This window comes from Semicossyphus pulcher, unplaced genomic scaffold (genome assembly GCF_022749685.1).
Source record: "Semicossyphus pulcher isolate SPU_LCO1_2020_fin unplaced genomic scaffold, fSemPul1.0.p SCAF_8, whole genome shotgun sequence".
Classification (NCBI taxonomy): Eukaryota; Metazoa; Chordata; class Actinopteri; order Labriformes; family Labridae; genus Semicossyphus; species Semicossyphus pulcher.
Genome location: NW_027211759.1, coordinates 31,469,667 through 31,495,654, shown reverse-complemented (window position 1 = coordinate 31,495,654; position 25,988 = coordinate 31,469,667). Strand labels below are relative to the sequence as shown.

Below are 25,988 nucleotides of genomic sequence, written 5' to 3'. Positions count from 1 at the left end.
ACAAGAGCAGACTGAAGGCAGAAGCATCAGAATGAACAGAGAGCTAGAAAAGCTTAGATAGTTTCTTCCTCGAGGAGCCTGTCTCACATAAGGACATAAAGTTTTAGACAAAATGTAGGTTTTGGAGATGATTTTTACTTAGATATGTGTAGGTAACTAAAGCAACCTGATTATGTAAAGATTCTTATTGAACAATTTTTGGATTCTTTTTTTTTTCTTTGTTTGACAAAAGATACTTTATAGTATGTGCCTTATCTTGTTTTTCCAGATGTAGCTGGTTTCTATAATTACAAGCTTTTTACAAACAGGTTCACAAACACATTGGATTAAAGTGCAACCGAGCATCATGTCCATTAGATAGATATTTCTGCATGATGTGAACCAGGCACTACAAATAAATAGAGAATTGCCTAAAGGATCCCCAAAAGGTCAGCTTTATACTTTATCTTGTATCACTTAACATGTTATCATTTATCAGGAGTTAAACCAATTCAAAGATAAACTAAGGATGCTGCTGCATGGATTAAGATCTGAGATCCGATGATCAGAGGTGTCAAAGCTGGGCAAAGGTCAGGGGAAGTTTGAACTGATCCTGTTAGAGGAACAGCAGCTAGAAGATCAGTAAATGGTAAAAGGAGAGCAGCCTTTGTGAAGTGGTGAGTTGCATCCATTGGCTTGGACAGTGACAACTGAGAAGAATAGAGCATATACCGCACGGTCGCCACAAGCAGATCGACAGCCAAACAATGGCACACAAAGCAACACAAAAGTCCAACACAAAAATACATATAAACTTTGTGTAACGTCAGTATCAGGTGAGTTAGACTTCAGGAGGGAGGCGACACCTCTGAAATGATGACCTAATACAATCGATAGAATAAATGTTATGCATCCTTTTTCATCCCTCCAGTGAGATAAAGCTGCTGTCACTCCGGCCATAGTGCAGCACAGATGCAGATTTCTCTGCTCGATTACTTCTTATACTTCATCAGTGTTAATGTTTTATATCTGATCCTCATTTCCTGATCCTCAATGGTGTCCATGAACATCTAATCCCTGTGAAGTGACTTGAGACATTAATCTGTACCTGTGCGTGTGTGTGTGTGTGTGTGTGTGTGTGAGTGTGTGTCTTTGGATGTGGATGTGGGTGTTTGCACACTGCTCTGGCATTTAGACTCTAATCAATGCCCTGCTGACTACCGCTGCTAATTGAAGGTTAGCAGATACCATCAGCATGAGTCTCTCTCTCTCTCTGCCCTTCTCTCTTCCTGTCTTTGGTCAATAGAGCTGTATTTTTGTCCACCTCAAGAACAGCGTTTTCATGCTCTTAACAAACACAACACTACATAGCTACACACTGATACACAACACATCAGCAAGCTATCAGAGACACGTCTCCTTACCATTGCTCTGTGAATAAGCCACACCTGCACACACACATATACACATGTGCTGTCCTCAGTTAGTAACATTTCATTGTCGCACGATTCCTTGCAGATGATGCAAATCCAGTGACACTACATTAATACCTGTAATTCCAGAACATTTCCATCAGCTGAAATTCCCACTGGAGTTTAGCAGACAGCAGCATGATGCACAACATGAGAGTGATGCAACAAGAGGGTTACTTTACCCTCCACAAACTCTCACACATCACTGATTCATGCTAACAACGGACTGAGCCTCTTCAGTTGCACAATAGTATTTTTTTTATTTTAATAGCAATCAGAAAATAGGTTAGAACATTTTACGTTTGAATACCAGCATTATAAACAACTGTCCTTTAAGTATTTGAAATATTTGTTTGTGTACATGTGTGTGATATGACTCTGGGAAGATAGCGATTGTTGCAGATGTCTGGAGTCGGCTGCAGCAAGCAAAGAGTACCATGTCACGTCAACCTGACACAATGACGGTGCTTGTGTGTGTGTGTGTGTGTGTGTTTGTATTCTCCTTCTAGCTGCATGAGAAGGGGGCGCTCTGGGTGATAGGTGATTAATTCTGATATCTGCTGTTGCCATGGTAACTAGGACACCTTAGAGGGAGGGGGAGAGAGGAAGAGAAGCCGAAGAGAAAATGAAGATGAGCCATGTTGATGTGGAAAAAAAGGAGAAGAGGAGTGGAAGGTCAAAGGACAGTGAGATGGATGATAACAGTAATATAGTGTGTAGTAAGAGGAAAAGGCCAGCGCTCCATTTACAGTCAGTGTATGTAACTATACTGTCATACAAAAATATCTCCAATTCCTCCCACTCTTTTTCTCTCGTCCCTTCAATCCTTCCCCTCACTCTTCCCTCCTCCCTCTCTGCCATCTTTCTTCAATTATTAACTTCATAAAAAGCTGCATCTGCCTGTTCATAAATAATTTACCCTTAAATGGGATGTCCCCTGTGTGTGTGTGTGTGTGTGAGGTATACGACGTGTGTAAGACTAATTCCCCTGTGTACACATGGAGATGGTACAGAAAACCTCCGTCCATCCCTCCACCATGTCCAGTTGTCGTCCTCTCTTACTCCGGTCTTTGCCTCATTTCTTCATCTATCCTTCCTACCTTTCTAACTGCTGCTTCAGTTCCAGTCGTCCATTGCTTAACAAAATTAGCCTAATAGAGATAATATAAACTTCTGCTAGAAATGTTACATTTGAGTTTTAACACAGTACATCAGATGTGAATCGTCTTGATGCACAGGCTACGACTTGTTAGGAAAATATATTATGCAATAAATGATGAAGGAAACATAAAGAGATCACATGTTCTTGGCATTAAAGAACCATGGATATTTTCAGACTCATGTTATGGCTGTTTGTGGTCTCAGACCCTAGCTGATCAATTAATCATCTGTATATCAAAGTGCAACTGTCAAATTTATAAAGGCTGTAATGAAAAATGTCTGCTCAGCTGTGGCTAATTAACCTTAATTATATGAGTTTGAAATTCAACTTATTAATAAGGCCTGTGTGTTTGATTTTATTTTAGACAGCTAGCAGCTAGCCTGCCAGGTGTCGAGAGTAAATGATGCTTTCAGCCTACCCTTTGAAATGCTCTAAGTAGGGCTGCATGATATTGGAAAAAGTGACATTGTTATCGCTTTTTGTTCTGCGATATTTATCGTGATATAAAGAATCGCAGACAGGAAATTATACCAGATAAATGCAGTGTGTTTTTATGTACAAATATGAAATTAACGAACAAATTAACAAACAAAACACTCCTACTTTTCTTTTGGTTCAGCGACTCTGACACCCACATGAAAAAGTAGAGAGTTCAGGTGGAGCGACACGTTTCTTTATAAAAATAATAACAAACAGACTTGTGGGCTGCAGTTGCGTAACTTATATGGGATGTCATATACTATTTCTAACAAATGTTCAAATGTATGTTTTACCAGCGTGAGCAGCTCTGTGACGGTAACTTTTGGAAATGAAAGCTCACCATCTTCTACTTCCTGTCGCAACACACAACCTCACACCGTGTGTGTGCTGCAGGTGTAGCCACTAAAGTAAAACCTCAGCAGCAACTGCACTCCGTTTATGTGGCCACAGCGTTAACCAGCACCGGGCCGACGTACCGCTGATGACGGCAATACACACACTGAAAAGCTGCCTTGATTATTCCACCAACATGATCTGTGATGGCAGCAGCGTCACGTGCATGTTTACAGTCTACATGCAGGTGATACACAGACTCTGCAGCTCAGCAATCAGTTCACTCTGTACTCTCATAAAATGGCTGCACTAATGTGATATCAGACGGACATTTGTTGTACATTTGTGATGGAAAACTGGTAAAAAGGGCGAGTCCTCGGCAGTTAAATCGGCTCCCATCCTCGGCCCTTTGCCGTGTGTCATCCCCCATTTTGTCTTTCCCTGTTTCCCACACTATCCACTGTCCTCCCTATTAATGGAGGCATAAAAGGCCAAAAAAATTATTTTAAAAAAAAACCTGCGAGTCCTTCGTTTGCACCAAGCAACAATACAGTAGCAGCTTCACGAGTTGCTGTTAATTTGCATCATAATCGCCTTCGATGTGACTATTGCACATCGCAATTGCGATGTTTGAACGATTTATTGTGCAGCCCTAACTCTAAGTTAAGACCTTCAGAATTTAGGGCCGTGAAGCTGTGAGTCCTGTCAATGTGTGAAGGTGAGGTAATGAAGCCTTTTCATTAGTGGATGTCAATCACATAGCATAACAGTGTCAGATGTTAACAGCAGTCATTATGACCATTAGTTAACTGCACACTATGTCGCTTTTATACTCCTGAATATTATTATTATTATTATTATTATGCTATTGGTCTATGTGGTCTACTTTAAGTAGCCTATAAGCCACAAATACAGGCCTAGGTTGAATCAACATAATTTCTAATAGATGTTATAGAAATATTGGACAGAAAACACCTCCTCAAACTGTTCAGGGTTGTGTATTGTGCCTAGGAGGAGTTTAGAATAAAATTTGCCATATCCATGATATGTGGAATGCCTTTTTAGGGGACAGTGGAGAGATACATTTTATTAGCTGTATGGATTATGTTGGAGCAGGCTTTCAGCATATGAACACATCACAGCACAACAACAGTATCTTATTTCCTACAGTCTCAGCCTAAGATCGTGAGTTTGCAGTCTTTGCTTTGAGATACCTACCCAACGTTGGCTGTTAAAATCCCCCCCCTGTCTCTTTCCCTCTCTAGCTCTTTTTGTGCTGCAATCTTGAGTGCTGCTTCTATTGATTAGCTGGGGGAGAAAAAGGCTCAAGGGTTTGTGTGTGCGCATGTGTGTGTTTGTGTGTTGGGCAATGACATAACACGGGCCCCAACGTGTCTGGACTTTTAATGGTAAGCTGGTTGTCTCTCCCACTCTAAGAGATTCTCATTGGTGGCCACCCTCCCTCTTTCTCAATGTCTCTCTTCCTCTTTCTACCCCCCCCCCCCCCTTCATCTTTATTCTGTCGCTCTCTTTTTTCCCCTCCTCTTTCCCTTCCAGCTTCACTCCTCACTCGCCTGGCTTAACTTGCATGTTGGAGGTGGAGTTAAATCTGTGCTAGGACATCATTTGGTTTCCTTGTGCACCAGCTGACCAGCTCACTGAGCCTCCCACCAGTGTGCTGACATTTACCTCTTTCTAACACACATACACACCAAAATGTATGCCTGTTCTTGTAAGTGCACTTAATACCTGCATTTATTCCCAAGTAGTTATCCTAAACATTATTTTGATTGCAAACAGAATTAGAACAGTGTATTTTTAACTGACTTATCCTGCTTTTTATGCTGTGGTCCATTTAACTGGCAAACTCTGAGTTACTTCATCTGTGCGTGCTTTGATGTGAACAGCCAAGTTTTAGAACCTTTACGGCAGTTGCACCCAGTCTCGTTGTGAATCATTGATCTGAACCTAGGATTTATCTGAGGTTGTTTTCATACGGCCATTTAAATTTTGCTGTGAAATCATTTCATATGTACTTGAACCACGGTGATTAGTGGATTCAGAGTTGAAGTTAATCATAGCAAATTCTTCTGGTTTTCAGCTTTGGTCAGCTTAAAACTGTGAATAGGAATGTCCAGCGTTCCTCTGTAGCTGTTTATCTTGTTAGTGCTACTTCCTTTAAGAGAACAGAGAGTTGGAGGTTTCAAAATGGAGGAAGTTGTCGTAGCTGGTTAGTTTGTTCCTCCATTTACAAGAGTCAATGGTACAAATTCATCTTTTAGAAAAAAAAACTGAACGTGTAAAGTTAGCACCCAAGCTAACAAGGCTGCTTGTTGACAGTTAGCCTGCTTGCTTCCTATGGGCCTGCACGCTCCTTAACTTTGAGAGCTAAAAACTGATGTACAATCCTCCAACTAAAATATAAGGTGGGAGTAAAATGCAGAGTGCAGAGCAAATACGCAGAAGCTTAGAGAGACGTGGCCAACAAATGTTTGCATGCTCCTAGCTGGTCAGCATAAATTGACAGATTTACAGCCATGTGAGTTGTGCCTTCGATGGCAACTTTCTCTGACGAAATACAAATATTTCAAAAAGATGTGTAAATGAATTTCACTGTGCCATTTTGCTGCGTGACAAGGCTTTTACACTTTACTGCATGTCAGATTAACTTTGCTCCTGCTTTTGCTAGCAGTATTCATCAGTATGGTTGAGCTAGCAACTTTAAAGTTTGAACTTTAAATCAGTTCCGATGAATAATTTATGGATTTTTTTCAGGGCAACTGTTTCAGTTTTATGCTTAAGTTGTTTTCTCTCTGCTCATGTACTGTATATTAACACACCCACGCTCACAGGGCCTGTGACAGTCACTGCGCAGCCAAAGGCTTCAATAGGGGAGATAAAGGCTGAACTGGAGGCTGTTGTGATGAAGAGGATGACACACAGATGAAGTGCTGCAGGATAGAAGAAGAGGCAGCAAGACTTAATGTCTCTATGTGTTCTTTGTGAGTTGGCTGCCATAGTGAGTCCTATATGAGTTCTGTCATGCATACAATAATACGCCTCAGCGCACTCCTCTCTCTCTCTCTGACGTTGTGTTTGTGTGGTGGAGCTCCTCTGTCCATGGCTGCTTCTCTTCACTATTCTTTAGTCTTCTTACAGAGAGACTACAGAGGGGGGCAGCTTGAATAGACCAGAGTAATGGCCTGAGTGGTCAGAGAAAGAGAGAGGAACGAGGGTGAGAAGGATGGGGAAAAAAAGATGAAATATCTGTGTGTATGTGTGTTTGTGTGTTGCTTAAGCGCCCAGTCAGCCAAGCAGCTAGTGCATCGCTGCTGCTTTCTAGTCTTGTACTGCAGAAAGTTCTGCCCACGGGGTGCTGACACACAGATACACACACACACACACACACACACACACACACACTAACACTGCACAGTTTTCTTCACGGCAGGATGAGTGTTAGAGCCAGACAAGTGCCTGCATTTTTATGACTTAGGCACCCACAGAGGCTGTCACACAAACACTGAGGTCATTGACACACACTCACACACACACAAGCCCAGGGAGTCGAGCAAAGGGAGCCCCTTTTTACACTCTCCATTTCAATCTTTGACATTAGTTACATTTTGGCTTCAGGATTCGGGCTTGAAGTAAATCTACACCTTTGTGAAGCATTAAGTTCAACTTGGGTAAAAATCTGACAGTTATATTTATACTATTGAGCGATAACATATTGTCTGAACAGTGCTGACCTTTGAGAAAATAGAAGGTACATAATGCAGAAGCTATCGTAGCTTTTTCTCTGTGTTGCACAGCTTTAATTTTCCCTCCTGTTTCAGTGTATAAACTGCTCAGGGTTTGGCAGACAGTTATGGTACATCTTGATTAACTGTGTGTATGTTTTGTACCTTTAGGGACTCATCAGTGAACACGCCTGCTAACAGTTAGCAAGCTAGCTAAGTCAGAGATAAATCCTGAGAATAAAAAGCAAGTGAGATGTAAATGACACAATACAAAAGAATTAGAAAGTAGTTTGTGAAGCTATTTCTGCTAGCACGTTCTAGACCTACAAGAGCATTAGCTTTTAGCTTGTCAGCTACATTAGCTAACCAACTAGCCCTGCAAAGAGGGAACATTAATCAGACTTGAGCAAATTTTGTAACATCTGGTTTGAGGATAAGTTCCAAGCCAGTAATCGGTGGTCAGAAACAAGTCTATGAGACACACTTACGCTACTGGGAGGAGCTTCCTGGAGTTAATTTGTTCCTTATCTATATGCATTTGTCATCATCACAATCTATGTACTCACTTTTTAATAATCACACTAATACTATAACGTCAAACTATGAATATGTCCAAAGTGAACAATGATAATGCATGAATTTGTCAGAATACAAAGGAAGGTGGAGATATGGTCTGAAAATTAACAAACTCACCCAATGATGAGCTTAGAGCTTTGGGACTCATATTGAAGGTCTGCGTATAAACAAGACATGCACCCACACAAAAAAGCTGCAGTTTGAGGTCCTCTCAGGCAGCATCACTAAACACAAAATGTAGTACAGTGTGTTCTCAGAATGAGATGACACACATGCACGCACAATCTGATGCGACTCACCTCTATTCACTGATAGATGATTCACAGGCATCTCTGGGCTCATCAAGCAGCCCTGTGTTTGAGTGTTTGTTAGTGTGGACTGTCATTATTTATAGATCAATTAGGCTTCTGGCCTGACTGGAGCAGCACTGTCTGTACCTTTACTGATGTGTGTGTGTGTTTGTGTGTGTGTGTGTGTGTGTGTGTAGCTGTGAAAATAAGATAATCTGATTCAACAGCTCTTATCTTTAATGGCCACAACACCCAAATGCATACATACGTGTGTGTGTGTGTGTGTGTGTGTGTGTGTGTGTGTGTGTGTGTGTGTGTGTGTGTGTGTGTGCGTGTTTGTTAGAAATGTGGCTTCCTTTTCCATCACGCTCCCTTTTCTCTGGGTGTTTTACCATTCAGTTTTCTATAAGCCCTTTTGCCAGTCTCTAGGATACCAACCAGTTACCGTAGCAACCAAGCTAGCCGGCCACCTCCATGGAACACTCAGTCACCTGACCACCTGTCTTTCACATGATTGGGCGCTGTGTTTTGGCCACGTCTGTTCTCATGCTATTGGTTGAAAATGGGGCCCCAACAAATTCCCTCTCCTCCCAGTCTCATACCCTCACACTGTCTTCTCTCTTCTCCATCTCTCCTCCGCTCCTGCGCATCTCTTCGTCCCTTCCCCCTCTCCTTCTGCCTCTCTCTCGCTCAGCTAACGCAGGGATTGTATTACATCAGCATAATGCTAGAGTCCCTGCATTGATTCACACTTGATACTTCTGCTTTGATGGACTGTATGTTAGAAACACAGTGGGGGAGCATTAGCTGGAAATAACTGGAATGCAGCAATCCTCCAGATGTTATAAGAAGTGTCTCGTCATTTTACGGAGGCACGTGAAATTGTCTTTAGCTCGCTTTTGATATTTTTACTTAGCGTTTGTTTGATAACCCAGAATCCATGCTATCTTTTGGACCCCGATGATCTTGTGACTCCCTGCTGTTCATGACCCACAGGCTGCGATCAAATGAGTCATTGTTTGAAAGGAAGAAGACTTTTTTTGTGGCTGAAACTAACAATTAATTTCATTGTTGATAAATTTACTGGATATTTCTTGTTGCTCATCGAAAGCCAAAGATATTCTGTTTATTTTCATATATGACACAAAAGGGGTGCTGTTTAGCTCAGTCGGTAGAGCAGGCGCCCCATATACAGAGGCTACAGTCCTCGTCGCACTGATCGCAGGTTCGACTCCCGGTCTGCCGATCATTTGTGCATGTCATCCCCCACTCTCTACTCCCAACATTTCCTGTCTATCTTCAGCTGTCCTGTAAATAAAGCCAAAAGGCCAAAAAAATAATCTTTAAAAAAAAATAAAAAAAATATATGACACAAAAAACATCAACATTTCAGGACAGTCAAATTTTTTAAAAGGCTGACACAATTATGTGATTATGTATCTTTTAATAAATTAAGAATAATAATAATAATAATTATCTGTTGATTGACAAATTAGTTGATTAATCTACTAATTGTCTTGAAAATGGAGCTCTGTTGGACAGCTGTGGAGCAAGCCAGAAATATAACATACCTAAACCCTTTGTTTATCAATGTGTTGACTCATTGGATGTTCATTCTGCCATTCTGTATTGACAATGCGTTTAAACTTGTCAGTGTATAAAACAGATCATATTTTAATGATCAACCTTTCGTCCTGTCAGTACTCTACTCTCAACTGCTTCTTCCTTGTCTTCCTGAGATCCCTGAGCTCTCCCAGGCCTGTAGGGATATGTAGTTCTTTCCAGCTTGTCATGGATTTTTCCTGAAGTCTCCTCCCGTGTTGAACTGAAGAAGACTCCATGCTGAATCATAGACAGTTAATTGGAAGTTTGTAGGTAATTTAGTTTAGACGTTATTGCATTATTTAATTAACCCATACTGCACATTGTTGACGGCCCCTTAATCGTACACGCAGCAAGACGGAGATTCGGCTTCATTCGTTAACTAGAATAGAAACTACAGCTCAGATCGTGGTAAACTTAGGTTCTATGTTGCTGTCCGTCATCAGCCTTTTCTGAATATGCCATGCTTTTGACCGTGTGCCATTGCATTCAAAAGTTAGTGATGTGAAAAGTCTGAATATCCAATATCCAACCACATTTTCCTCACTCGTTCAGCCACTGACATGGATTTTGCAATAGCGGCATTACCGGGATAAACGCACACCTTTTAGTTTTCATATACACAAGAGGGAGATTTACTTCTCTCAACGCTGATGACCCACGTAACACCCACAGCAGTGTTTCCCACACATAGAAAAAAACAGCAAAAGTCCATCTGATATCAAATAAGTGCAGTTTTTAATGACAGCACAGAGTGAACTGGCCGCTGCATGCAGACTCTGTGTGTCACCTGCCTTAAACTATTAACATGTGCCTGTGGGATGACCGAGGCAAATGGGCAGTTACACGAGGTGGCCATAAGTGTGTATTCCCGTTATCAGCGGCACCTCGTCCCGGTCCCATCATTCGGCTTAGGCGTTCCACAAAACTCTTAGGCGCGATGGTAGGGAAACCCCTTCCTTAATCCACCTCAGCTTCCTCCAGCTATGAAGGGGTGTTCGTACCTTTTCCTCTTGAACAGCTATGCTCCAGCTCTGTCATTGAATGAGACTTGATTGATAACTTGAGAGTGCCTAACTGGTGTCAATCTGACTGTGCTTGTTTTCCTCAGTAAGGGCTAAACATCAAGATAACTCCACAAAATCGGCAGTTTTACTTCTAAATGAAATAAAATTTTGGCATGACACAGGTGCTGAACAAACATTATGATAGAAGTGAGCAGTAGTGTGGAGGCTAATGTAAGGTTGGCTCAGATGACTGCAGGGCACTAAGATACACACACAAGCAGCAATACAAGCATCTGTAATGTGTATTATTAGCCTGCTAAACTGCCAGAGAGCCAACACCCAAACATAGGAACTACTTGTTATCTTAAATATCGCTGCTTCACTTGTTTATCTTTGCTTCATAAGAGCTCTCATGCTCCTCCATGTGCACTCAGAAATATGACAATCTATTACAGTGTACTGAAGTATTACCTCCCTGTGTTTCCAATGTACGATCGAGCACCTTTCTGTTTAATATGGGTTCATTTAATATTCACTGTGTGTTGGTGAGTGTCAGTATGGTGAGTGTGTGCTTCACCAGTTGACTCTAAGGACGAGGTATGTTTGGAAAGAGGAGGGGTGAGGGCTCAGTGTTGGGTCTAAGTATAGACGAAGTGTGAGAAGACGGAGACAGTGAGTGACAGAGAGGCAGATTGGACGAGAGACTGATACTCCAAAGACACAGAGAGGGAAACTGAGAGGAGAGAGAGCTCAGAGCATAAAGGGTGACAGTTAAAGATGGAGAAGGAGGGAGAGGAGTTAGCTTTATAAAGACAGAAACCATGAGGTGGGAAGACACAGAGAGAGGAGAGGATCTCAAGATTTGTTCATCCCTGTGGGGAAACAGGTTGATTTGCAATGCACAATCAGTGGGGAGAAAAACCCAAAAGAATACACGGATAAAAGGAAAGAGTAAAAAAGAAATATAAAAAATATTTCTCAACACATCTGAAGGAGACTTGAAAGGATGGGAAACAGGGGATTAGCTACTGTACAAGTGTGGATTAACTTGCAGTGGCTGTCTTCATTGCTCACTGTATAGAGATACATGTGTTTAAATTCAAAGCTTGTAATATCAAATAACAGAGCCCCTAAGAACCAAATTAAAGGGGGAAAAAATGCTTTTTTCCGCATTAAGGAGACTGAGTGTTGTGTTGCAGAGTAAAGGATCCACAACAGAAGTATAATTTGGCCAAAGAGAGAAGCATAGCAGACATAAAGCAGATATGGTGTCCAGAAAGCTAACAGACAGTTAGCCTTGCGTTTTCTGGGTCCAGCAGAGATCTTTAACACAAAGTGCCACCTCAGCACAGGTAGGAACAGACGGTCAGCGAGGGAGAGGAAGGGCTGTCGAAGGACTTTGTTAAGAATGGCTGTTGACAAAGACAGATTGAGGTCCTGATGTGTGCGTCTGTGTGTGGGTGTGGTGTGTGTAGGTGTATTTACGCCATGTTCTGGTCCTGCCTTAACATCCTCAGAGTACATGCATTCATTTTTCACTGGTGACCCATTTTTCACTGTCATGCTGTAATTACATTTGGGAGTGGCAGGAGATTTTATGTCATGAGACTTGCAGATAAAGTGGTTGATTTAATATTCTCTGTTAATGTTTAATTATGTCTGTTTACAGCTGCCACTGATGTGGTTGGGATGTGGCTTGCGTTTTGGTTGGTGTGCTTTTGATCCAATTGTGTTGATGGACACACACGCACACACATTCAGACTGTGATTAAATAAAGCTTTACACAACAGACGCAAATTAGGATGTTGTGGTTTTGGTGTGTGTTAGTGCATACGTGCAGGTATGACAGACCAGGCCAGAATATCACCTGCATCGCAACATAAGTCTACAGAGCAACTTTCTTTGCACCTTTGCAGTCATTTTTGTGTAAGAAGGAATAAAGTGAAGTCAGTTTTATTCCAATAACACTCAAATTAGATGTAAATCTTAAGTGATTATAGGTTCATTTGATTGTAGAAAATGTTGCATGTGTACAATAAATCAGTGCATATTTTTTGTGAAACTAATGTTTTATTTCCAAATTACAAGAAGCCTCCCTGCATCGCTGCAAGTCTAAATTTTGGCACAACAAAACACCAACACACGGTTGTTTAACTACCATTAAAGCTTCACTTCAGCTCAGACATCTTACCATTGACTGAGTTGAACTTAAGCTGCCAGCTGTGACACTGAACATGACCTGCCCTGTTGTAGAAAAGTGTTGCATTAGGGTGTCGGGTGGCCTAGTGGTCAAGTTGCTTACTGACATTCTGTATAACTACAAAGTCCCCCATCCTATGTTTCTGAGATTTTGTCATCTGATTTTAGATCAAGAGTTAACAGTTGAAAAACTACAAAATAAAACTCCTTTGCATCATAAGATTTTGAATCCTTTAAGATGTTAAGGGGTGAACATCATCAGCCCTTGACATTAGTGACAAGAGCACTGCCATGAGGAAGATTTGTTTTGCATGAAATAACCAAAACAATGTGAACCTGGCCTTAAAATGTTGGGTTCACGTAGGACCACATTAGCTATAAAGCTTTGTGAGATGTGGTTTGATTTTTATAAGAGCTGTTGCTGGATGCTGGGTATAGACCCTGTCCTCTTTGCTATTGAGTAGATAAATAAATAATTCATGAATAAACTGTTAGCTCAGACTCTCTTCGACAAAGCCATGTAATGAATAGTAAAAAACACACCCAGCATTGATGATGCATTAGATGATTTCCGAGCACACATCAGAGCACAACAAGTGTGAACACATGCTTGTGAAGCTCAGTGCACAGCCACCCTTTGCTGCTGTGATTCTCCTGTTTTGGAGACCTAAAAGGTACCATATTGACAAAGTCGAGGAGACTGCCAGTACTCTCATGAATATAATACCCTGCATTCTGTGCAAAAGCACAAACAAAGGTTTTTGCATAAATAATGTTTTGTAACACACTCGTGTACACACTTCTGATTCCTTGCAAAGCCTACCGGCTCCTCCTCCTGCTCGCTCCAGCTCCGGCTCTCTCGGGGTTGAGGTGGGGACAGTAGGATAGATTTTTTTCCCCTGCTCTCTGGCTGCTGTTGACCAAGTGTATTTTAACGATCGACTAATAAAGCAGCACACACAGTACATGCCCCGTATCCGCCACCTCCTTCCTCTGTGTGTGCGTGTGTGTGTGTGTGTGTGTGTTTTTGCTGTCTTGGGTGTGGTTGCAGGATGCCCTGTGAGGTGTCGACGGAAGCTCCACTGGAGTAAGACGTAGACCACACACACACAAACACATAAGTGTGTGTCTCTGTTTGTGTGTGTTAGGGCTCCATTGGGGGAGTCTACAGGAGGGCTGAACAACAATTTAATATTTCATCACTTCCATTATTCAGCAACTGCTACAGAGAGGGAGGGAGTGGGCGAGACCAAGAGAGAGACAGGGAGGGAGGGAGGTTGAAGGAGGCGGTGTGTGTACCTCCAGCTTTGACAGTACAGCTGACATCTGTATCAATAGCATGAGCTGAGTTTGATTGATTGAAATGCAGAAATGAAGCAGAAAATGATTAAAAATACTTAAGAGAAAAGAGACAGAAGGATGAGTGGAGGAGAGATGGAGTGAAAAAGCTGGAGAGGAAGAGGAAAGAAGAGAGGGATAGCTGAAAGAAAGGGAAGGATGATTTTTGTAGAGACGGAGGATGGTGCGGTGCAGAATGGATGGAAAGGACGAGAGAGAGAGAAAATCAGAGACAAGATTGCATTCCTGGGAAATGAGGATGGTCACCATGGCAACTGCAGCTGAGAGTCACATGATGCAGAGGAGTGAGAGAGAAAGAGGTGAGAGAGCGAAAAAAGAGAGACGAAGGAGAGGGTGGGGCGTGCCAGCAGACGGCAGAGAGGAGAGGAGAGGAGAGGAGAGGAGAGGAGAGGAGAGGAGAGGAGAGGAGAGGGATGGTAATTAGGTGTAATGATAAAGATAAAAAGACTGCGAGAGGTGGAGAGAGAGAGAAGAGAGATAAACGATAGAATGAATGTAAAGACACTTGTTTGAGTTGAGTGTGTGTAGTAATTATTGTGTGTTTTTGTGGGAATCTGGATTACAGTGACATCATGAGGCTGGTCCAGAGAGGAAAAAAGGTTATAATATGACAGACAAGATGATAAAGAAAGACATGAGAAAGAAGAAAAGAAAGGAAGGGAAAGAGAGAGGTGGCGTGATTGACAAGAAGGATGAAGAGGATGATTAAAGGAGTGAACTCAAGTCCAAAAATAGAAGAGAGGAGGGGAGGGGTGGGAGAGAAAAGAGTGAGAGAAAGGGGAGTGAGAACAGATTGTTGATAGAGAATGCCAGCCATGTTTTTTTTTCCAAGATTTCTGATGGCTGCTGCTCACTGTGACGTCAACAACACGCACACACACACACACACACACACACGTACATTTCATAATGTGCTGTTGTCTTTGTGTTTTTGGCCTGTGGATTATGTGTTCCTTCATACCTGTCAGATTCACGACTGAAGTATTTTACTTTCTTTCTGCAACTTCTTTTGTCAGACACTGACAAACATGAGAAAAGTCAGTGTAACAACATATGAGAGAGAGGAGAAGTTAGGTCCTGTTCACTAATGTGTATTACATGACAGTTTTGACTTCTTGATAGTTCTTTGGACATGAAGGCATCATGAGGTTAGTTATTATTATTTAACAGTTGTATTTGAAATGTAATCAGCCAGCAGTCTGTAGTATTGACATCATTAAAAAAACTTGCCATATGTTGTGCAAAAATACATTACTCATTTGTTACTGCAGATGTCCCTAAATAACTCAGGCTCATAATAAAATAATCATAGTCAGTATTTCATGTCAGATGATTAATGCTGTTGATGAATGGTTGCACAACAAATAAGATAATGCATAAGAAAGCTGGCCATGATTGCAAAATCAGATCCCTGAGGGGAGATACAAGATAAGATGCATGCACTCTGCAGCTGCTGTGCTCACATAAATGTGAGACAGAGAGCTCTTCATGGTGGGAAGTACTCGCGTTTACTGCATTTACATGCAGTCGAGTAATCTGGTTATTGTCAGCCGCCTGCAGCTTCTTGATTTCTTCAACATGATGTAAAGAAGGGTACTGGTTTCTTTCATTGAGTTTGGAGATTAAAATAAGAAAAAAAAGTGCAGCTTTGTGTCCGCAGGGCTTTAGCATGTGAGCATTTAGGTGTGGCTGTGGATCAGGAGGCAGAGCAGGGCGTCCACAAATCGAAAGATCACCAGTTGCATTTCTGGCACCTCCACAATCTGCATGTCGACGTCTCCTTTGTTAAGAGACGGAACCCTGAATTGCTCCTAAAGGCAGTGCAGGAATGTGATTAGATGAGATCCTGATGAGCAGGTCTGCACTTTGCATAGCAGCCTCTGTCATCAGTGTTTGAATGTGTGTGTGTGAAAGGGTGAATATTGACTATTAGAGTTAGGTGATTTCATTGGATCGCAAGCCTGGAAAGACTCTATAAGTGCAGTCCACTGACCATTGTCCTTGTGGACATGTTAGCATGCTATCATTGGCATTTAGCTCAAAGAAAAGCTGGCATGGCTGTAGACTGTTGCTCTTGTTTTATATTTTGCACCTGCGTGACAAAAGACAGAAAGTGCTGCTGACACTGTAGTGGGCAAAAAGTGAGAAATGGCTCAGAGCTGTATGTCTTGTATTCAAAATGATAAAATTCAAAGTTGGACTTAAAGAACAGGTTAAAAGAGTTCACATCTGAGCAGGAAACAGCAGCCTTTAATACTTGCAACTCTCTCTTGGGTGAAAAGGTCATTACAGTGAACGTCAAACACAGTTTTCTGACTACATTGATTTCCTGTTGTGAACATGCTTCTGCTTCTATATGTGGTAAACACTTCTTGACATAGGTGCAGCGGTATGCTGTAGTGTTTACTTTACTGTGTTTCACACACACATATTACTAATAGATCTTGTTACGTCTCCCTAGATAAGAGTGGGTAATTTAATTGGGCAAAGGTTAAAAGATAATGACTCTCTGTTTCCTTGACAACTGCAGTGTGTGTCTGTGCCTGTTTGTTCTTGATTGCATCAGTGTATGTGTCGTGTTTAGTGGATGCATAGGAAATAGGAGCATTTCCAGGGTGCATGCACAAACACACACACACACACTGACCCTGTGCCGTTCAATATGCCCGTTTAGATAGTATCCTTGGCTGGGGCTGTGGGTTTTAAGTGTGGTGGTGGCCCAGTGCCCGGCTCTCTAAGCTGGAACACATTCTGTCTGGACGCACACACATTTACACACAAGCAGAACACAGGCTCAGTTTCTTGTCGTGCTGTCCCTCATTCATACCCACACACCCAGATGTACACACGCTCTCTCTCTCTCCTTCCATATCAGGCATTGTGTGGCTGCTGAGCGACAGGGCAGAGCGTCAGTAGCAGAGAGGAAGCTGGAACGGAGCCTTACCGGCGCTCAAACACATTTACATCAAATCCAATCCCTTCGAGTGGGATCGGCGCCGAGTTGTGGATGACAGATTGAGAGAGCTTCGGCTTAATTTCTGAAAATTGCACCGCACCACCTAATCAGTATAAAAACAGCCTCACCACACCGCTACTTCCACTTTGGCTGGAACACATTTGTTTGGTACAAGGAAATATCCATACCAGCAAAGATGCAGAAGTACTGCACGTAATGAAACAAAACTCAGTTTGCTTGCTTTGCTATTGCAGGACAATGAAGGCCTTTTGCCTTTTTCTCTCCCTCTCATACCCAAACTGAAGACGTCAGGCCATAATCATGCATTTCATCTTTTATTTTACTAACCTCATTTACAAAGCAAGTTGATCTTATCTGAATCTTTTTTTGTAATTGTTTTCTTCTAGTGTTGGAAGGCAGTTGAAGGGTAAAGGCTGATAGAGACGTGCGATAAATGTATGCTTAGCCAGTCAGAGTGGTATAGGGCATGTCCTCAGATGAACTCTTTCACATTTTCACTCAGCAGAAGGATCCCTGCTGAGTAGATGACACCAATTATAGTTCATACCAGCTCTCATTCAAAGGGGGGGGGGGGGGGGCACAAACAAGAGCTAGCCAATTTGAGCTTATTGTCCAGTATCTAGTGTATTTTATGGCTGATTAGAAACATGAAATGTTCATATAGAAAGCAAGCCAGAAGCACTTTGGTTAACATATTTATATTCCGCTCAAGATGAGTTGTAATAACTTTAGTGATTCCTCACATAGGTGCTAGCATGTGTGTAGACTCTAGGGCTGACCTTCTTATCCACAGACGTTCAATAAGGTCTCGATCAGTTACTATAAAGTATAAAGTACGTCTCCACATGTGGTGAATGACACGAGCAGGAGCTGTAACCTGCAATCAGTTCATCATAGTTTATAATAATGCAGCGCGGGGAGGACACCGACGTTTTGTAACGTGGAACTGTGTGTTAATCATGCTGATCTTTCTGTCTGTCAGGTCTAATGAAGGTGAATGAATCTACTTGTAAAAACACACAGGGCCTTAAGGCTGTAATATATTTAATCAGAGTATCCCCCAACCCCCAGTAATTGTCGTAGCCAAGCCAAAAAATGGTATTCAGAACATCCCTAGTAGACTCTCACATGAATACAGAGTTCTGCCTTAACAATACTCCCATTTATGATGACCTGACCTTAATTGTAACCCTTTCTTTACACCGAAAAGTATATGTACCTATTTGATGAGACCCAAAAGCTGCGGTCTCCTCCCATCTTGTCAGGTGCGGAGTGTGAGCAGAGTCAGTGTAATAAAAAGGCAGATTATTAAACAGGAATGGAGTGTAGTCTGTGCAGAAAGGATCAGATGAGGTGAGGACGTTCCCGTTGTGCAGCTCAGTTAATGTTAAAGGTCTGTAACTCTTTGAATGGAACACTTTGTTCTTTCCAATTACAGGTGTGGTCAATTCAGCCTCTACTTAGTTACAGAGGTGGTGTGTGTACGGATGTACTGTGCAGAAGAGTGATTGGCTATAGATTGAGGACATTAACAGATGTGTGAATGGTCCTCCAGTAAGTGCAGACGAGCTCTGATTGGCCATTGAATGGAAGGAGAGAGGTAAGGATGGAGAGAAAGGACCAGATGCAGAGGATGTGGGAGGGATGATGATGAAGATGATGATGGCAGCAGTGATTGCCTATTATGTCAGAGCAAGGATGTAAAGCAAACAGGCAGATAGAAAGTCTTTATTCGACTTGAAATACAGGAACACACAAACATACATCCATTCATCGAGCCCCTATTAAAAATACAAACACACATACTGCTTTTTAACTGTTTCTTACAAAGGAACTGTTGAATGTTGACTCACTGTGTGTGTGTGTGTGTGTGTGTGTGTGTGTGTGTGTGTGTGTGTGTGTGTGTGTGTGTGTGTGTGTGCACGTGTGTGTGCACGTGTGTGTGCACGTGTGTGTGTGTGCACGTGTACGTGTGCACGTGTGTGTGTGCACATGTGTGCGTGTGTTGAACAGAGCTCAGAGATTTTAAAGGTCACTGTAGGGAGACAGGAGGCTCTAGCCCGCTGCATTCTCACTGGAGCTACAAAAATAAACATACCATTACACATTACTATCCCTAATTCCAGCAATGAAACTTTTTAATATTTGTAGATTTTTTGGCCTTTTCCTTTACTGGATAGGACAGTGGATAGAGTCAGAAATGTGGGAAGAGAGAGTTGGGACGACATGCGGCAAAGGAACAAGGTTTAGAGTCGAGCCCGGGGCTGCTGCATCGAGGGCTATGCCTCTAAATATGATTATTAAATATGATGATACGCTTTAACTGCTCAGCTAAACAGACACCTCTTAACTGATAATATCGTAGTTCTAAAGATCACTAACATCAAATGCAGTAATTTACATGCAACAATTCAAGGCAGTGGTTCAATTTGTGTTGTGCTGTTAAAATCTACGTTACAACGTCAACTGAGACAGGAAAAAGTCCCACATCCCTAGCGTACCGCTAGCATTAGCAAAAAATTACCAAATCACCAATGGCTGAATCCGAAAGAATTAAACCGGCTCCCGCGGTGTACAGAGCTGAGTTGTGGGCTCATTTTTGCTTCTACAACAAACAAGACACTAAGGACAAGTTAGACAAGAGCCATGCCGTTTGCAAAATGAGCCGTGCCAAAGTCAAATAGTCGGGAACACAGCGAATCTGAGAGCGCAAGACACCATTCTGATGATACAGCTGATGATAATATATGATAAAACGGAACAGCAGATAACAACGAGCTAGTTGTTTACCGTTAAACAAGTCATTTACCGTTTGCCTTTCCTTTTTCCGTTTTCTCCACCACAGGAGACATTGTAACTGCACAGAGAAGTGTCCTGAGAGCTTGGCATGTTGACACTTGTATTTTTCATTGATATACGCACATGTTATTCCTTTGTTCAGATTGCACAGAAAAACGTCCTTTATTTATAAAAACATTTTCTTAAGTTAGTTTTTTTTACATTGCAATATATCGCCTTGCTTACAGTGTCCAATATATCGCAATATATTGAATCGTAACCCCTGTATTGTGATACATATCTTATCGCTGGATTCTTGCCAATACACAGCCTGAAAAACGGCCACAGCATTTTTTACCTCAGAGTACATTGGGTTTTTTCATCGCCTGAGTCATGTTTTAGGTCTCTCTCACTAGCTGCAAACAGCCCCAACAACCTCCACCAAGAAGGTGCTGCAGCTGGTATTTTATAACTGCAGATTCACAGGAGCGTTTTCTCATTTTGATCAACTCGGCTTTTCCTGCATCTGGATTTTGGCAGGTGGACAGTCAGAGGACACAGTTATGTGACGTTTTTTATGACGTCAATTTATCAAGAGCCAACTGTATCGAGAAGGGGTCAAATTTGGGATTTTGAGACGTGACAGTTACATTCCAGAGCAATGTCCTGAAAACAGGAGTTCATTAAAGTCAGGAACTGAAGCATACTGATAATAACCCAATGTTTAACAAGGCCTACAACATGACACATTCCTCTTGAGGACATTGTTGGGTTATAGAGTAGAGCTTTTTCTCTTCCCAAAAGCACTTCTTTTTGACACTACATATTATTGTGTTTGACTTATTGGACAAAAACAGACTGAAAATGACTTGTAGGACCAAAACAAGAACATTTGGTCTCACAACAATAATAGTCAGCTGAAGAATATGAGTAACACTGCGTGAGTTAACCACAGGGCAGTGAGGAATTTAAATGAACAGTATGAACCCGGAGCAAAGCGCTGCTGCAAATAACCACACAGGCTCCATAAAGGCTCTCTCAGTAAATAATGGTTAAAAATTAATAACCTGTGTGCACCTGTATACCTGTGTGTCGCTGAACTGCTGGTCCCACACTCTCATCACATGGACGCAGTTTTTCAGTCCAAAAAGAAATGTGATACAGATATATATAGAAACACAAACAAAAATACATCAATACAAGCAAATGTCGGGGGCAAATGTAGAAACACATGTTCTTATACACACACACACACACACACACACACACACACTACGCACACACACACCTTGGTGACAGAGTTAAAAATGGTTTAACACAACAGTGGTCAGTCTCAGAGAGGTGAGAGAGGGAGGAGTGGAGCCGGACAGAGATAGGGGAGAGGATATGGAGTAATGAAAGGAGATGAGATTGCTGATTGAAAGAGAGGACAGAAAAGAGCGGAGATTAGAAGGGAGCAGAAAACAAAAATAGAGAGTGAGAGAGGGGAGGAGACTGACCAAAGGACAGTGAGACAGAGAGGGAAGGCTGGAGTGAATAATAAAAGAGAAATGGTGGACAGAAATAAAGTCTAAAAACAAAAGAAAGGGTTAAAAAAAGAGGAAGGAAAGAGAAACATGACGCCCGGGGAGGACAAATGCACAAGAACAAAACAAACATGGTCACGAGCACAGATGGAAGGAGGGATGAAGGATGGGCTGATTTAAAACAAAACACTGTGGAGATGAGTGCAGTTAGAGGTCAGAGAGAAAATGAGCCTGTGTCGGAGATGATGATGATGGAGGAATAGCTAATGGTTGAGAGAGAGAGACCAGACCACTGCATGAGGCCAGAGGGGTGGAGAGTTGGTATGCTGAGAGATTGATGGACAGGAAGGAGCACGCTGCCATGATGAAAAAATGTAAAGGAAGAATAAAAGTAATGGAAAATGAAAGTTCACTGCAACTGTGGACACAAACCAAAGAAATAGAAGACAAAGTTCACACAGTTGTAGTTGAGTTCATTTGGACTGAACCAAGGAGAAAAATGTTGTCTTCTGGTCCAGTTCACAATGACTTTACCTTGAAGGTACACTGGCTGACAGTTTTAACAAATGTCATAGCAGTGCATTATCAGTGCTGTTAGAAAATCCAATGTTGTGACTGACAGCAGGTCATGCAGCACATTAGTGCACAGTATGTGTATGTTTATCTTCTTTGGTGTCAACTAATTGTGGCCATTAACAATCAAGACTGCACCTGCACCTGACATATACAGCATATATGGTAAATAATAAAGTGGTCGCTACGTTCCAGTTGTTTTTACCCATGCAAACTGCATGGCTCTAGAGATGGCAATGTGGTTCACTTTGATCCAGACTGAAATATCTATTTGGTGTATCCCATAAAATGTAATTCAGATATTCATGGACCCTACAGAACATGTCTTGTTGATTCTGGTGATTCCCTAACTTAAACAACACCTTATCCTGTACAAGGCGGTGCATAATTCTGTACAGAAACTTGGTTTCCAGTTGATTAATCCTACTTAGTTTGAGGTTTCCCTTCTTCATGCATCCTGACAGTGAGACAGAGGGGGTCGGTCTGTTGAAAGGTTACAGAAAATTTGGATTGTGTTGTGGACAGCCATAACCAGTACATAAAGAGACAAATATTTCTACCGTCTGCTTTAACATGAGCTAAGGACGGAATCCATGATTTTGGTCAACATTGATGCAGAGACAAGTAAAAAAAGAAAAACGGCAGGAAGAGGAAAGAGAAAACAGAGGACTAAAAAGTATATATAATATAGTAGGAGGATAAAGATGTATAGAGATGTAGATGTCCATTCTTATGTGGCCATGCCTGCCTCTGTTTGTAATGTTTAAAGCTTTATTATGTTGTACAATTCCATTAATTAACAGTAGTGGCATGTGAAATCATGTCTTTGTTGACATCATTAGCTTTTCAGAACTGATAGTGGTGCACATTGGTGAATTCCTTCAGTCAAAGAAATTCACTAAGGGTCACTAGTTGCACTGGGTGACTCCCAGATCTGAGTGTGTCAGACTGGGTTAGTTTTAATCAGGTTGCTGCTGGATGAGCATCAGCACAAATAACTCTCTAAAATCTCTAAACACATGTAATCTGTTATTATCAGGTACTGAACGGCTTGCTTGGAATTTTAGGAAATTGTGATTATTCCAGCATGCCATACCCTCTTGTAATTTGAGTGCTTTGCAGTGTAATATAATGTGTGGATACAGTCTCAGTGAGGGACTAACATCATGTATCTATCTATTAACTCTACTGTTTCATTGTAATCATTCTTTAGGACACATAAACTAATAATATATTGTTCCAGATATGGAGTTAGCCGAATATATTGTTGTATAGAGTGTATGATGTGAGTGACCTACACTGGAAAGAGATCAAACTGTGTTCACTCTGTTCTATATTTCATTTGCTGACTCAGAGATTGGAGAGACATTTATAAAAGTAGCTGTAGGTTGAAACTGTATATACTAGTGAATAGGTGTTCATCCTTTGTTTGTGTGCTGACTAAGGGATTACATACCATGACGAATCTGATGTTACTGTTACATCAATAAAGCATATTAAATGTTCCCTCAGTGAATCCATTTCCAGTAAATTATGGAGAATCTATTTCTGTAACTGAGGACGTTCCTACACGTCTTATCGAGCTAATGGGACATCATGTATAGAAGGCAGCATTTTAAAACTGCATTTTAATAGGCCCCAAATTTTGGGATGGACAAAATTCCTTAATTTGATTGTAACATTAACACAAAAAAAGGAAACATACATGCTAGCTGCTGAGACTGTCTGTATGTAGGCTGTAAAATCCTTTAATTTGCAGTTTATCTACATCTAAAGCCATCAAAGGTTAGGAGTGCAAAGGTCAGGGCCTCTGTGTCTTGGCATTATTACTGGTTGCTGAATGACCATGTCGGAGGTAAGTGCTCGGGCAAGAAATCAATAACAGCAAAGAGCAAAGGAGAGAAGGGGGTTGAGGATCTACTGCTGGATCCAGACAAGATGCTGGTAATGGCAGCAGAATTGAAGTGAGATCTCTGCAGCTGGTTTATTCATAGCTAAGTGGCTAGCAAGATTTTCCATAAACACAGAATGACATTTACTATAAATTAAACAAAAGAAAATTAATGTTTGAGAAATCATCGTTCTACACTCATAAATGCAATAACAAGACAGGATTATTTAACCGTTAACAGAAAAGGTACAATTCCACCACAATCATCCTTCTGTATAACTAATATCAAGCATTAAATGTATTTATTAGCCTGTTCTCTACCGGAGCTGACAGCTTTGTTCAACTTTAGCACCTTATTGATGTGACTGTTCTGACAGCCTTGTAGTTCAAGACTCCTCTCAAGACAGTTACCAGGGGCAGCTTGTCTTTGTCTGCTCAGTGCAGACCAACAGTCTCTGCCTCTGAAGGAACCAGAGCTAGATATCTGCTGCATGACACCAGGATCATCAGTGGCCTTCTGCAGCTTACAGAACAACACATAGAAATGTATTTAAGTCCAGCTGGCATGATGATTTTACAGTCTCCTCTTCAAGGTTTGCCAACATCCCAGTTTGAACTCAGGCCTCTGCATAACCTGCAGTAGCTTTGTGGTGTGTTTCTTCCTCAGGGTTTGTAATGAAACCTGGATTTTTATCAATGCTCTTGTAAAAGATTTGATGTAAGAGTAAACGGACGGAGTGAGCAGTGAGGTCTTTTGTCTGTAACTGGTCTGGTGATTACAACACAGAACAAGACTTCTAAGAATGCTAACCCCATTTCTCCCCTCCTGTGTTTCCTCCAGGCGGATGCTAAGATGGTGTGCGATGTGGTCAGTCGTATGGAGGACACAGAGCCTTACTCCGCCGAACTGCTTTCCGCCATGATGCGCCTGTGGTCCGACTCAGGCATCCAGGAGTGTTTCAGCCGCGCCCGCGAGTACCAGCTCAACGACTCAGCGCAGTAGTACGTACAGTACATGTGGTCTTTTGTTTGTGTGCGTCATTTAGAGAGGCTCCCCCCTACCCTTTCAATATAATAACAAATCTAACTCCATTACAACAAATATAGTTAGTTTGCTTTGACAAAACATTATTTTGACTCTTTCTGCCTGCTGTTATCCTCTTATGATTTACACTTAATTGACACCTTCAGCTCAGATGTGGGTAAACCTAGTTTGTGCACATTTACCATTATTTTGTTGGCATGTGTAGGTGTGTGTTTATAGTGAGCAACAGGACTAAATAGGGGTGTGTGTTCTGAATTTTGTTGGTGTTGGTGTAACACTCTTGTACACTTTGTACCATATGATTGACTCAGCACAGTATAAAGTATGTTTTTGTGTAGTTTTCCAACTGCACAGCAGAGTCCTGATTTTCCAAGTTCTGATCAATACATCACTCGTTACTCCCCATTTTAATCCCCCCACCATAAAGAAACATGGTCTCATTCACACACACACATACACACCTATATTTATTTATAATCTTCTAAATGCGATCATACACTAGCTATTACGACACAGTCAATCACCATTACAAGCAATGGGTCTGATTTATGCTGAGTGCCTGTGTGTGGGTGGAGACAGAGAGAGACAGCCAGGGAAAGAGAGAGAGGGGGGAGAGTCATTTCCCTCAAGTGCCATGTTTGTGTGCGCAGCCCTAGTGTAATTGCGCAGCATACATCCCATGAAATTACACGGAGACATAAAAGGGAAATCGAAGCAGAGTGACAGATACATCTGTGTGGCAGTGTGCAGCTCATACACTGTACTGTATGTACATACACCTCTCATAGGCTCTAAACACAGATGTAGTGATGTGGCTTATCTTTTTCATTAATTGTTATACTACCAAACTAATGCTGTGCATTGGCAAGAAACTGTTTATACAACATGTATCAAAATAGAGGGATTATGATTGAATGTAATAACATATATTGCCAAACTGTAAGTGAGGTGATAAATCAGGGATCATATCTTTTAAATGGATATTCTCATATTTT

General features: G+C 41.6%; 1 protein-coding gene across 2 annotated transcripts in view; it reads left to right on the top strand.

Annotated features, from left to right (window-relative positions):
• Positions 1–25,988, top strand: part of gnao1a (guanine nucleotide binding protein (G protein), alpha activating activity polypeptide O, a) — a 97,936-nt gene that overhangs the window by 42,188 nt on the left and 29,760 nt on the right. For both annotated transcript variants that reach the window (XM_069685857.1, XM_069685856.1), the window contains exon 4: positions 24,790–24,950. In XM_069685857.1, coding sequence (XP_069541958.1) covers positions 24,790–24,950 — 161 coding nt within the window. The remainder of the gene's footprint in view (positions 1–24,789; positions 24,951–25,988) is intronic.